Genomic DNA, 15,007 nt, shown 5'->3' with positions numbered 1-15,007 from the left:
CCAGAAACTCCGGAAGCAATATGTTGAGCCTTCAGCGAACAATCTCGGCTCATGTGCCCAAGTAGTTTGTAATAATAGCAAACTGACTGGCCCAAGGTGCAAGCTGATGTGGTGTGCTCTCTGGACCCACATTGGGCACAATGGATGTCACTGGCGGTTTGTTTCCGGGTCTGCTGAGGAGGCTGGAAACGTCCTGACGAAAATCACCTCAACTTCTGTGGCTGACCAGAAGCCCCAAAAGTACCCTGACCTGGCCGACTGCGACCACTCTGATGATGTCCAGTCGCCTATGCCTGCTGGATCTATCCTGATATCTGACTCGTCTACTTCCTTTTCTTGTCCGGATACGCTCTCTGGTGAGCTGACTCTATCATCAGGGCTCTGTTCAGTGTCACTATGTAAGATGAGTTCCCAAAGCCGACAAGATTTATTTGCAGATGCCCATCCAGTCCCTGAATAAACTGCTGCATACGGGAACTGTCCTCAGCAACCAGTTCTGGACAAAATCTGGTCAACCGATTAAACTCGGCATTGTACTCTGTCACCGATCGGTTGTTCTATCGCAGACATAGAAAATCTTGATGGTGAGCCATCTGATAGGCCCGTGGAAAGTAACGGCTCTCAAAATCCTCTCTGAATCTGACCCAAGTGATGTTCTGCTCACCTATGATGGAATGTTGCGTAACCCACCAGGTGTCGGCCTCATCCCATAAATGGAAAGCAGCCAGCTCCACTTTCTCCCACTCGGAACAAGCCATGTAGAAGAAGGTCTGCTCCATGGTCTCTAACCAGGACTGGGCCACACTCGGATCAGTCTCTCCTCGGAAGAGTGTGAATCGACTCTTCATCGATTCTGCCAATGCTGGGATCCGAGCTCGTGCCGCGACAATATCTGTGAGGTGGGTAGGGATGGCTGCAGGAATTGTCAGAACCACTGGAGCCGGTGCTACAGGTAGTACCGCTAGATAGACCGGGGGAGGTACTCCCGGTGCTGCTACATAAGCTGGAGCATATACCGCTGGTGGTACTGCAGGGCCGATGTGGGTGGTCGCAGCTGGAGGTATGGTAGGTGGTGGTACCGAAAATGGAGCAACCGGTACCGCTGGTGCAGGTGCTGAGTACACTGTAGGTACTGGGGGCACAAGTGCCACTGGTGTCGGGTACACGGTAGGTCTAAGTGGCGGTGGTGCCTGGTACGCCGTAGGCTCGACTGGAGCAGGTGCCGGGTATGCCAGTGGTACCATAAATACGGTAGGGGTGGGTACTGCGAGTGCAGCCGAGGTAGGTACCTCTAAAGGAGCCATCGGGGTCTAAGAGCCCGACGCGCCTGTCGTATCCTGAGTCTGTCCCTGACTGACAGGCTCAAACCCAGTAGGGATCTCTGGTAAGTCCAGAGATTCCAAAGTCCTCTTACGTGGCTGTCCAGCACCACATCTCGCAGCTACTTGTGTAGATCTCCTCATATCTGTTAAGTTATAACACAGATATTACTACAAGTAACAAAATTATAAAAATTACCTTTATACCTATTTGCTGTCTGGAGATGTCCCGTCGCTGTCCAGTCCCCCTTTATGACCTCGGAATCCCATATGAGAAAATCAACGGAAATCTTTACAAATCCAAAGCGGAAATCCAAACAAATCCGAAAATAAATACCCAAGTTTGCTAGCAACTTGGGCTAACCCTAAAATCCAGAACATGAAAAGAAGGTATCATAACCCGCTCTGGTATCATAACCCGCTCTGATACCAAATAAATCGGTATCAGATAAATCTCAAAAATTCGTAACATGAAAAACAAACAAGTATCGCCAACTTGGCTTTGATAGTTGCATCTGTAACAAACCATTTCTGATTTGTTTTGGGTTTGGTTGAGCAGTGTCTTCTTGGCACTTCTTCTGAATTTCTTCTTCATCAGCAATCTCCTAACCATGTTGACTAATTCTTCTTCGTTTGTTGAATCAGAGTCTGACTCACTTTCATACTCAATCTTTGTTCTTGTTTTAGTTTCCTTTGCTTGGACCTGCATACAATGCTACTCCATTCTTGACATGGCTTACATTAGATTGTTCGTGTAACCCCAATTCATAGAATAGCTCATCTAACTTAAGAATTGAAAGATCCTTAGAAACTTTGTACGCATCTACAATTGATGCCCACAAAGCATTCCTCAGAAAAGTGTTTAACGCGTACCTTATTGTGTTACAGTTTTCAAGATTATGTCCGATCAGATGGAGACCGTTTAGGTTGTCCTTTAGTTGAGCGTGGAGTTGCGAAGCCATCTCTCTAGGGAACATTTTAATATTGAATAAGTTATTTAAAAGTAAATCTCTTTTATTTATCTTAGATTCGTCAGTCCCTTCATGTAGTTTGACTAGAGAGCCCTACAATTTTTTAGCGTTGTCGTAGGGGCCGACTTGGTTCAACTCCTCCATTGTGAGACGGAACTGAATGGTGTTGATCACCTTGTAGTTTAGTTGTGTTTTCTTGATCATTGGCGGAGTCCAATCTTCAAGTTATAGTGGAGTTCCATCTTTGGTCGGAGGTGTGTAGCCTTTCAGTATTGTGAACCAAAGCTCGATGTCTGATTTTAGATAGCACTCCATTTTGTTCTTCCAATAACTGAAGTTCTCCTCATTGAAAAGAGGAGGCCGGACAGTACTGTAACCTTCTTGATACGAGTTCAACATCCTTGAATAAAATAAAACAACAAACCAATTTCCAAGACTTTCGTCTTGGTATTAATAGTGCTTGAAAAATAAAAAATATTCTGAAAGAAAGAATAAATGGAGAAAAGAAAAGGTTTTAAAAATGCTTTGAAAAATGGTTAAGTAAATTCAGAGCTTACGAGGCTCTGATACCAATTGTTGGATCGGATGAGTGCGATAGAGGGGGGGGGGGGTGGAATATCGTGCTTTTTAAAAAAATTTCTTTACTTTAAAAACCAAAGTCATGTAGCGGAAAGTAAAAGGAGACTCGTTCGGTTACTTGGTTCAAACTCTAGGTCGACTCCTACTCCAAGGCCCGCGATCCTTGACCGCACTGATGAGCAATCCACTATAACTCTTCTTTCCGAAAACCTCGGAAAGAAGCAGTGCATACAGATAAGCAAGATAGTAACAATCTACTATCCAACTAATGAAAGAATACAATGCAAGCTAATAAACTGATATACCGAAAAATGTACAAATTGAAGCTTGGTCGGTACTTCCGGATGGAGTAGCTTGAAGAGTTGTAGAAGACTTGTAGCACGAGCAGCTTGCACAGAGGAGAGCTTTGAGATGATCAAAAAGTGTGTTCCTCAGCCTCAGACCTTGAGCTACTTTTTATAAGATCATCAATGTTCGGTTGACTGATCCCGAGTTCGGTCCACCGAACCAGCTTTCTTTCTTCTTGGCTGAGATCCGATGCTGATTCGATCTTCGACATTAATTGATCATTAAGGGTTCGATCGACTGATCCCTTTGTTCGGTCGACCGAATAAGCTTCCTTCCCTGTTCGTCAAGATTTGCATTTACTGCGCCTTTAATATTGATCGTTCGGTCGACCGATCAGTGTAGCTTCCTTCTGCTTTTGATCGTGGATGATTAAACTGACCTGTGCTGAGTCATCCTAGTTCGATCGACCGATCCCTACATTCGGTCGATCGATCCGGCTGAACCTGCAACACAGAGTTAAACAAAGTATCCCTGCAACACAAAGGTTAACACAGTAATATATAATGCATGAGTAATATTAGACAGTAGAACTGTCTTGATCTCAACTTGAAAACCTTCCCGATTTATTCAGTTGGATCAGCGACCTTAGGTTATTCCCTTCAGGAACCCGACCTCACTGTCGTTCCTCTAGTTGTTTACCTCAACTTACTTGCCAAACATGGTCCTCCAGACATGTTTAGACTTTGGTTGCTCAATGTCTGATCGTCTGATCCACTAAGACTTTTCCTGCAATACTATATTAGCCAACAGCAATAATAATATAGAATACAATGGTAAACCTAAATCTAGATTTACCGAAATCTGCTGGTTCGGTCGATCGTGCGTGGTCGACCGGAAACCATCCGATCAACCTTGCTTGGAGTTTATTCCTCCAAGACTTCTCGTTACCTAAGGTTATCTCTCCCTAGGTTTTTCACCACTTGGCTTCACTCACCAAGACTCAGTATTCGACTACCTAGTGATCAGGCCCTTCAAACCTATCCACCTGGCTTCCACGATATATCGAGATTTCCCTTGCCTCAGTATTTGGGTACCCAAGGATCAGGTCCTCCAGACCTATCCACCTGGCTTCCACGATCTACCGAGATTTTCCTTACCTAGCTTGCAACTAGGACTTCCCTTGCCTAGCCTATAACTAGGACTTCCCAAAATCAAGCTCCATATTAACATACGTAAATATATTTGTCTGACATTAAAACCTTGGAGGTCGATTGCACCAACAGAATGTGATTCCCATTTAGATTTATATGGGAATGACTCTCAGTGTTGTTTTCCAAGCTGGCATTCTTCACATGCTTCACTTATACCATCAATTTTAGGTAGTGCTCGAACAATATTTTTGCGTGATAATTCTTTCAAACTCTAAAAATTCAAGTATCCAAATATGTCATGTCACGACTTAAAATTTTTTTCATTAGTTGAAAGATAGCAAGTAGCATTTATAACATCAAGTTTGAGAGGAAACAAATTATTTGAACCCAAACCAATCTTTGCAACATTCTGATTTTTCTTCTTCATGGTGTAAAATTTACCAATAAAGTGAATATCAAAACCTTTTTTTGAAAGATGGCCAACACTAAGTAGATTACTTTGTAAACTTGGAACGTAGAATACCTGAGACATCTTTTCAATTTTTCCAAACTTTGTCTTGAAAGTGATTTCTCCTACTCCTTAAATTTTATAAGATTTAGCATCTCCAATGGTTTCCATCCCATAGTTAGCTTCGACAATGGTTGAAAATAAACTTTTATTTTCCATCTTATGCTGTCTTGCACAACTATCTAGATACCAAATATTCTCAATATTTTCATCACTAGTAATTAATAAAGTTTCTGAATTTTGAACTTCATTTTCATGTAATAAGCCAGCTTCATGTTTTTTCTCTGGATATTTTTCTCAACAATCATTTATTTTATGTTCTGACTTATGACAATAATGGCATTCAATATAAGGTTTTGTACCTTTGTAATTACAACGTCCTCTTTCTCATTGATAGTTGTATGAAAATTGTATCACCTCCTTTTTAGACTCTTGGCTCATCTTTTATTTTGAATATTTGTGAGAATGTCTTCCATTTCTTCCTTGATTCCTGTAACACCCACGAATTTCTATAAGTACATGAGTAATTATTTCCACTAGAACTCAGAAATAAGAGAAAAAGAAAGAAAATAAAATAATGATATATAATAATAAGATAAGAGGAGAAGGTCAAGGATTGAACCTTGAACCTCTCACAAACAATGGAGAAAGAATTATGGCATGATCACCACTAGGATAGAGAGTAACATATGGATAGGAAGAGATGAAAATGTTAGTTAAAGGAGAGAAAAAGAAAATAAAGCAAGAAGCAAGAGAAAACCAAATTTGCTTACCTCTTTTTCCTCTTGGTTAAGAGAAGGAACAAGAAGAAGACAAGTTGCCTTCCTCACTTCTCCCTCTTCTCATTCTCGTGAGAACCAAGGGAAGTGACATGGGAGAGTTAAGGAAGGGAGTAAATGAAGGCATAAATTCCCCTCATGGTGAATAAATATAAAAATGAGAAAGTAAATCCCTCATTTTCTCCTTCCTCCTCCTTCCTCCTTTTCTCTTCTTCACCGAGACTAAGAGGTCTTCCCTCTCCTTGATCCGAACACTAGGTCAAGTTCTTCTCCAAGAAAACTAATTTTCAAGAAGAAGTCTTCAAGTTCTAGCCCTTCCAAGCAAAGGAAATCAAAGGAGACACAAGAAGAAGAAGCTCCTTCCTTGCTTAGCTCCTAGGATATTCTTCTCTTAAGAAAGAAAAACCACAAGCGAAAGGATGTAAGTTCCCCTCACCTGTGGTACAATAGCTCTACGATTGTCATGTAAATATATTGCTAGAAAAGAATCTATGTTTGTTTCATGAGGGTTTCGCCCCAAAACAAAAATAAGAAAGGTTTTAAGAACTTGAAAACCTACTAGGTAAGTTCATGATGTTTCCTATGATATGTAATTTATGATAAGGGGGTTAGACTAATATTTTCATGCTGGAATGTTTTTTTAGAACATAAGTTTATGGGCTTAGACTTTCGGCCAAAAAAGAACAAAAGAACTAGAAAAGAACTCTAGACCTAAAACAAAACATGTTCTCTTATCCTTATGATATGTACCTTATGGTAGATGGTGTTGTTGATGTTTTTCCCACTTGTATGTTAATTTAAACTTGATTCCATCTTCATGAACTTTTGGCTATGATAAAGTTGAGGGCCTAAAAGGGCTTAAAACCTAAAAGTTTAGCATGCTATGATTTTCATAAGACAAGATAGGAAGCTAATATGACATGCCATGATCTTAGGTTAAATTGAACTATAATTTTTTATGTATAAGATGTTTCGGTCATGTTAAGACTTGAACCCTAGGAAAGTTTAAATCAAGCCTAAGATACTTATGATCTTCTTGAAGAAAAGATATGAAGTAAACTAATGTTCCTATGTTGCTTGAAACTTGAATTTGCTTATTCTACAACTTTCGGCCACACTTGGTTCTTTGACCTAGGATGCTCAAAATTCTAAACTAAGTGGTCCATGTTATTCCTTGAAATGAATGCTAGGAAAATTCTTATGGTCTTCATGCTATTATTGTTGATACAGTCTGACCTGGCTGTTGTTTTGATGTTGACACTGATTTAAGTTTGTATTAGATATTAATTAAACTCAGAATGACTACTGATCGAGGTTGATCAGTTGGGAGGGAAAGTCCTGGTGAGTGAAGCCAGGCAAGGGAAAATCCAGATGGGTCAAGGTTGACCAGACATCTGGTGAAAAGTCCAAGCAGGGAGCTTGGCACGGGAAAAGTACAAGTATGGTGACTTAGCTCGGAATGGTCAGAGAGGGCTCGGTAGCTTGTTCTCTGGACCGGACGAAGTCGGAGAGGGCTCGGTAGCTCGTTCTCCGGACTAGGTCAGAGAGGGCTCGGTAGCTCGTTCTCTGGACCGGACGAGGTCAGAGAGGGCTCGGTAGCTCGTTCTCAGGACCAATCCTAGTATCACATAGGCGTTGGATCGGTCAACAGATTGATTGTCTGATAGGTGCACAGACCGATCTGGTGAAACTAGGTTTGCTGATCGGTCTGGTGACCGATCAGGAAACACTCAGTAGCACACTAAGTGTAATCTGATCGGTCTGTAGACCGATCAGGAAACACTCGGTAGCCTACTGAGTGTAATCTGATCGGTCTGTAGACCGATCAGGAGATGATGTCGCGAGAAGGAAAAAGGAAGGGGATCGGTCTGTGGACCGATCCATATGCACTCTGATCGGTCTGTAGGTCCGATCCTCTGATCGGTCTTGGGACCGATCAGGTGACGATCTTAGGAGTGCGAGGAACCGCACTCATTAAGCCCTGATCGGTCTGCAGACCGATCAGGCCATACCCTGATCGGTCTTCACGACCGATCAGACATCAATTCAAAGGTGTGGATCGGTCCGCTGACCGATCCACCTCACTGTCTGCACACACTGTCAGGTTCTGCTGGTTTCTGATTCGTTTGAACTAATCAACTTCTGTTGTGAGCTTTATGTGGTGCAGGTTGCAGGTTCCATTCCAGTGCTTAATTTCAAATTAAGCCTCATCAAAGGAATAAGACAGAGCTTACTTTTTTCTGTGTATCACTGCGATGAGGGAAGATTGAGCATCAACGGATACTGATGCTAACAGACTGCAATCTCTGTTCGCGATCAGCTTGACTCCTGTGGGTTGGTTGGAGCTCAGAAGACACCAGCAAGACCAAGGATGGTATTGGTGTGAGTTCAGAAAACTAGCTGAGGAGGAAGAGTGATTGGCGATGCTTGTGTTTACAGCAGAGATTCGACGCAGAGTTTCTGCAGCGAAAGAGCAGAGGCATAAGAAGAGAGACGAGGAAGCAAGGAATAGAGCTCTCGGTTGATTGTGTGAAACAAGCTGTGCTGTGCTTTGTGCTTGAAGAGAGGCTGTATTCTTGTGTTCCTGCTGGTGCTTATTCTTCGCTGATTGTGGCTGTGAGCTTCCTTTGATCATTTCACTTGAGCCACTACTGTAAGTCTTGTGGTTAATTTCTTACTGCTGTTAAAGACTTTGTGGAGAGGTTACTCCACCGAGAAGGAGAATTCTTTAGCCGGATAGCTTCCGGGGTGTGATCTACCGGAAGATCAAGGGATCGTCCACCTTACGGACACGCCGAGGAGTAGGGGCAAGTTATCCCCGAACCTCGTAAATCTCTGAGTTAGTGTGCTGTGTTCTCTCTTTGTTTTAGTTTTCTAATTCCGCTGTGCTAACAAAGTTCTTGAAGAAATTTGTGTTTAGTATTTTTCAAAGAGGCTATTCACCCCCCTCTAGCCATCTAAGATCCCAACAAGTGGTATCAGAGCAAGGTTGCTCTTCGTCGAATTAACACCCGGGGGAGCACAAGCTAGAGAATGGATCGACTCGGAGAAGACATCACGTTTCCACCATTCTACGAGTGCTGCGACTTCGCGTATTGGAAGGTAAGAATGAGGTATTTTCTTATGACTAACCTTGAAAATTGGAGTTGTGTTCAATTAGGTTTCAAGTCTCCGATGGACAAGAAGGGAGAAACCCTAGAGAAGAAGGAGTGGACCAAGGAGCAAATCCACCAATCAACCATCAATGATGAGGTAACGAAAATCATTGAATTTTCTTTACCTAATGACATTTTGTGTAGAATAGGTGGCTATAACAACGCCAAGGAGTTGTGGAATAACTTGGCCAAGTTTCATGAGGAGAGCTCCACTTCAAGCCATGAAGAGGAGTCAAGTGAGCCAAGTAGCTCACATCATGGAGGGAGCGAATTAGAAGTTGAGAGTCACTCGACGTCTAAGGAAGAAGAGGAGGAGGTCTCTTCTTCAAGATCGGAGCAAGAAGAAGCATCTACCTCCGGAAGGGATGAGGAAGAGAGCCTTCATCCATCCTCAACCCTAGGTAACTCAAGCATCGTAATTTCAAATAAGTTACATATAATATGCTTTGAGTGTAGGGAATTTGGGCACTACAAGAGTAAGTGTCCAAGGAGGGTTAGGAAGACTCCACCGGCACCAAAGGTCAAGGGAGCCGGAGTCCCGACACGCAAAGGTAAGGGGCACGTGGTATGCTTCCAATGCAAGCGAAGGGGACATTATCGGAGTCAATGTCCAAGGGGGAGGCAACCTCACAAGGACAAAGGATGTACATCGATAGGGGGAGCTAAGGCAAACCCTAAGGTACCTTTTAAGGCACATTATTGCAATTCAAATAAGAAACATGCTAGTAGTTTTATTGCTATTGCAAATAATGATGAGCATGTTAACAATAGAAAACCATATGTGTGCTTAGGTGCTAAACATGTTAGCTTAGATAAGGATAATACTAGAAATGTCAACCCTAGGATTAACTCATCTAAGGCTAAGGAGAACCTAGGTAGAAACCCCAAGACAACTAGACATATGCCTAGGAACACCTCAAGAAAGAATGATAAATTAAAATTTGAGGTTTTAGAGAAAGAAAATCAAGTCTTGAGGTCAAGACTTGACACTCTAGAAAAGGCCCTAAAGAATTTAGAGAAGTCAACTCTAGGGTCTAAGGGTCAAATTTCAAAGCCCAAGGACAAGAAAGGTTTGGGTCACAAACCTAAGTCCCAAGTGGTCAAGCCCACTTATCACAATGTTCCATTCGATTATGGAACAAGACCTAGGGCTAGAAAGACCATCACCAAGGTCACAAGGGGAGTCACCCCTAGAGTGGATCTTGATGAGTCCCAAATGACCAAGGCTTCAAAGCCTAGGAGGGTCATTAGGAGGGTTGCTAGGGAAGTTATCCCTAGTGACTATTTAGTGAACCCAATGAGCTCTAATAGGTATTGGGTTCCTAGGAGCATCTTCTCTACCCCATAGATGGGTTAGAGAGTGTCAACTCCGATTAGAAGGGTAGTTAACCCAACTTTGAGGAAATTGACACTCAAGGAACATTTTCAAGGTTTTGTGAATCTTTGAAAATGAAATGAATCTATCATTTACTCCTTGAAGAGTAAATTGTGCCATATTTGAAAAAAAAAATTATATCAACTTTAATCTTTATTGGCACAAGTTAGGAAAACCTAGAGAAATACCAAGTTGGGGTCTTGGTACTCTCTTAGGAATTTAAGACAATCTAGGCCTTGATTAAAAAGGTGTTATTCTTGAGGAAATATGAAATATGCCAATATTTGAGGATATACTTAATGTTAAGTGGCATAAATTAATCAAGAAAAATAGGAATGCCAACTTAGGTTTGGGCATTTTCTTGAAGCACTTTGAGCAATCTAGGTTTAGATTTTAAGTTAGCTAAGGTGTTAAGGATACTTGGATAGGTAATCTAGGTATTTTATTTGTGCTAACTTACCATGGTTGTTTTCCATATACCATGCCATGACATCATGTTTAACTTATTATCATTCGAAATGTCATGATAATGCTTAGGCTAATTATATGTCATGCTTATTTTAAGTTTTATACTTTATGCCATGACATCATAAAATTGGAACATGCTTCTATTTATGACATCATCTTATGCCATGTCATCATCTCTTGCATTAATAATCAATGAAATTGATTTAAGGATAAAAACACAATTTGATATTGAGATCAAATTGGTGTTTAGAAAATGCATGAGAACTTAGCCTAAGATAACCTAAACCCATATCTCACATCAAAATTGACTTGGATGTGTTTGATACACTTTAGATGTGTGTGAGATTTTAGGATCATGAGTTAGGATCAAGGTACATAGTTCTTGTACCTAGATGAGCCTAATTCAAGAGATTGAGGATCATAGGGAAAGCTTATGTACAAGTCATGTACATATAGCCCAAAGATTATGGTCCTAAATTAAAGGGTTTAAAATCATTTTAAAATTGATTTGAAAAACCTTGATGAAGCTTTTCTAGTGATAGCATTCATCATTGAGCAAGATGATACAAAGATGAGTTAAACTTTGAACTATTTCAAAAGTTTTTGAACTTTGTATCAAGATTTGAAAATGGAAGTTATTTTCATCTAAAATTTTTTTTCCATGATAGTATATGGTATGAGGAATGTATTCTCAAAATTTTACGATTTTTGGAATTTTCTGTAATTTTCTGTGAGTTTCTGAATTTCTCCCGGGGAGAAAATCAGAAATCTCTGATTCAGAGGCTGGATCGGTCACCGGACCGATCCAGAGAAGTCCTGATCGGTCTGGTGACCGATCGGTGACGAGGATCGATTTGGGAATCGATCCAGGGGTTCTGATCGGTCTGGGGACCGATCAGTGCGTGCAGGTGTCTGAAATTTCAAGTTTTTGGGAGTTGAGTTTCGGATCTCTAAAGGATTGAAACTCTCCAAGACATTGTTGGTGCAAAGGTCAAGGGGGAGTTGGCCTTTAGGGAGAGTTTTACCTATTAGTCAAGGGGGAGTTTTTACTCCTTAAGACTTTTGAGGATTAGTGATATGGAATTGTCACTAAGTTGAAGTGTTGAGTTTAGTATCAAGGGGGAAATTAAGGGTTTCAATGAAAGGTATGGGACTTTCATTGGGAAGAAACTCTTGACCTTGATTCCCTCTTTTTGATGTGTGTCAAAAAATGGGGAGAGATGTAGGTTTGGGGAGAATGTTCAAGGAAGAACATTAGAAAATCTAAGTTAGGTTATCGGGTTAACCTAACTTGATTATGGGTTTGATTATGAGTTTTGTCAAACATCAAAAAGGGGGAGATTTTTAGTGCAACCTTAGGTCAAGGTTGACCTGGTTGACCAGACTCGAGTTGACTTGACTCGAGTTGTGTTTTGATGTTTGACGAGTTATGTTTGACAATGTTTGTACCTTGATGTTTGACAAGGATACAAGCTTGGGAGAGTGTGGGTGCAACCCGCGGTCAAGGTTGACCTGGTTGACCCAAGGTGAGTTGACCTGACTCGGAAAAGTCCAAGCAGGGAGCTTGGCACGGGAAAAGTCCAAGTATGGAGACTTGGCACGGGAAAAGTCCAAATATGGAGACTTGGCACGGAGAAGTCCAAGTATGGAAGCTTGGCACATGGGAAGTCGGAGAGGGCTCGGAAGCTCGTTCTCCGGACTGGTGTCAGAGAGGGCTCGAGAGCTTGTTCTCTGGACCGGATGTGGGAAGTCATGGTGAGTGAAGCCAGGCAGACGAGAAAGTCCTGGTGAGTGAAGCCAGGCAGTTGGAAAAGTCCTGGTGAGTGAAGCCAGGCAGTTGGGAAATCCTGGTGAGTGAAGCCAGGCAGATTGGAAATCCTGGTGAGTGAAGCCAGGTGAAAACCCTAGTGAGCGAAGCTAGGTGAAAGTCCTAGTGAGTGAAGCCGGGCAAGGGAAAATCCAGATGGATCAAGGGTGATCGGACATCTGGTGATGGGAAGTCCAAGTAGGTCATAGGATTGACCGGATACTTGGTACGGAGAGAAAAGTATAAGTGGGTCAAAGGGATTGACCTGACACTTAGCGGGGAGTCCTAGCAGGTCAAGGAAGTGACTGGATGCTAGGCGCAATGTACCAACAGGTCAAGATTGACCGGATGTTGGTTTGGACTTGGTTTGGGCGAAAACCATGAGCTGGATCGATCTGGTGATCGATCCAGTGATACCGCGAATATTCTGATCGGTCTGGTGACCGATCAGTAACACATCAGTAGCATACTGTGTGATAACTGATCGGTCTGGTGACCGATCAGGAGTCGATCAGAAGCCGAACAGGAGCGAGGCGCAAGAGGGGCTTTGTGCTGATCGGTCCCCAGACCGATCAGGAAGTTCCCTGATCGGTCTGTGGACCGATCAGTAGGTTCCCTGATCGGTCCACAGACCGATCAGGGCACTAGCCGTTGCGACGCAACGGCTAGATTTCTTCTGTGCTTCTTTCTCCGCAGGTATAAAAGGAGGCTGAGAGCTTCTACATTTTCTTCTTCTTCTTCCTTGGATTGAAGCTTCTGCTTCTGTGCTCTGAGGTTCTGAGCTTTGTTGAGCTCGCTTCCAGTCGTCGATCAGCTGCTGCAGTTGGGTTGTGAAGTTGCTGCTTCATCGCCTCCGGTCGACAGAGAAGGCAAGCGAGTGTTGCATTCATATTGTTGTTTGTATTCACTTCTTGCTTTCCTTGTACTCCTTTCTTGTTGTTACAAGTATTGTGGCGAAGTTTCTCCACCCACAAGGAGCATCTATTAGCCGGTTCTCCGGGGACTCATCCACCGACGGATTGATAGGCTTCGTCCACCTTACGGACACGCCGAGGAGTAGGAGTTTATCTCCGAACCTCGTTACATCGGTTTGTTTGAGGTTTGTCTTCTTTCCCTTTCGTTTCTGTGTTTATTTTCAGCTGCGCTAACACGTTTTGTAGAAAGAAACGACTATTTGGGGTCGGCTATTCACTCCCCCCTCTCTAGCCTCCGTACGAAGGATGCTAACAATTATGCCACTAGAAACCTAATTTTCATGCTTAACAAGATTCGGCCACATTAGGTTAAAAAGCTTGAGAAGCTTAACACTTAGACTAAAAGTACTTATGGTGTTCTCATGATATGTATTGGAATATTGGTATGAAGTTCAATCTTTTTTTGTTACATGTAACCTAGAAACATGTTGCTAGGGTTTCGGCCATGTTGGGGTTAAAGGCTTAGAGAACTTAGAACCTAAATCAAACATGCTCAAGTTGTTTCTCATGAAATGTGATGTGACAATTGTTAGGTTTTTCATGCTTGTATGATGTTTATAGCCAAAATAAAGGCTTAATGGGTTTCGGCCATGTAATGAAAAAGGAACTAGAAAGCTTGGAACCTATACCTAACACGCTTAAGATGTCCCTTATGTTCTAAGAAATGATAAATGTTTAGGGTTCACTTGTTCTTTTTGTTGTTTGCTAACCCAAACCATTTTACATGTTTCGGCCACCCCTTGTTACTAGGGTTAGAGACCTAACTAGATTCTCCCATGAACTTCACATGCGATGCTTTATGATATGTTAAGAGTATGACATGCTGTGATGTCTATTTATGTATGCTAGGTCAAATTTCATGATACGCTATGTACTTAAGGTCATGATATGCTGTGTGCTAAGTTTCATGATATGCCATGTATTTACTTTCATGATATGCTGTGTGCTAAATTTCATGATATGTTATGGGCTTATTTTCATGATATGCTGTGTGCTCAAAGTCATGATATGCTATGTGCTTAACTTCATGATATGCTGTGTGCTCAAATTCATGATGTACTATGTGCCTAAACTCATGATATGCTATGTACTCAAATTCATGATATGCTATATGCTGTGTGCTTAAACTCATGATAGGTTGTATGCTTAATCATGCATGTGTTCATGATATGCTGTGTGCTCAAAATCATGATATGTTGTGTGCTCAAATATACATGCGTTAAGCTATGCCTAAAAGAGTTGCTTCCCTATAAGTGGGATCAAGAGCACTCTTCATGATATGAATATGACATGAGTAATATGGACTATGTAGATATGACATGCTATTTTACTTTTAAGGCTTGTACCAAGGGTAGGCTCCATAAGCGCCCCGGGGTCGATGGACTAAGAAACGGGCCTCGTTAGGGATGGGCTCCTAAGTGCCCCTAGGTCGATGGACTAAGAAACGGGCCTAGTATATGTATGCCTTGTAGGGTTCAAGACTTGCTACCTTGAACCTACTAGGACGCATGCATTTATGTACGTGGTACAAGCCGGGATCCCCTCTTATGTTGAGATTATGTTTAGTATCTATGCTATACGTTTAAAAAAAAAAAGGCATAATACATATGTTCCATGATGTATGTTTAAGAGT

The 15,007-nt window shown here is 42.0% G+C and overlaps 1 protein-coding gene across 1 annotated transcript; it reads left to right on the top strand.

The window, feature by feature from the left end:
• Nucleotides 1-909: 909 nt before the first annotated feature.
• On the top strand, nt 910-1,941 carry LOC122050616 (glycine-rich cell wall structural protein 1.8-like). Its single transcript, XM_042611508.1, has 3 exons — nt 910-952; nt 1,034-1,281; nt 1,879-1,941. The coding sequence occupies exons 1-3, from the start codon at nt 910-912 to the stop codon at nt 1,939-1,941; spliced, it is 354 nt and encodes a 117-aa protein (XP_042467442.1).
• Nucleotides 1,942-15,007: the final 13,066 nt, after the last annotated feature.

Source organism: Zingiber officinale, chromosome 3A (genome assembly GCF_018446385.1).
Source record: "Zingiber officinale cultivar Zhangliang chromosome 3A, Zo_v1.1, whole genome shotgun sequence".
Lineage (NCBI taxonomy): Eukaryota > Viridiplantae > Streptophyta > Magnoliopsida > Zingiberales > Zingiberaceae > Zingiber > Zingiber officinale.
This window is presented reverse-complemented; position numbering and strand designations above follow the sequence as displayed.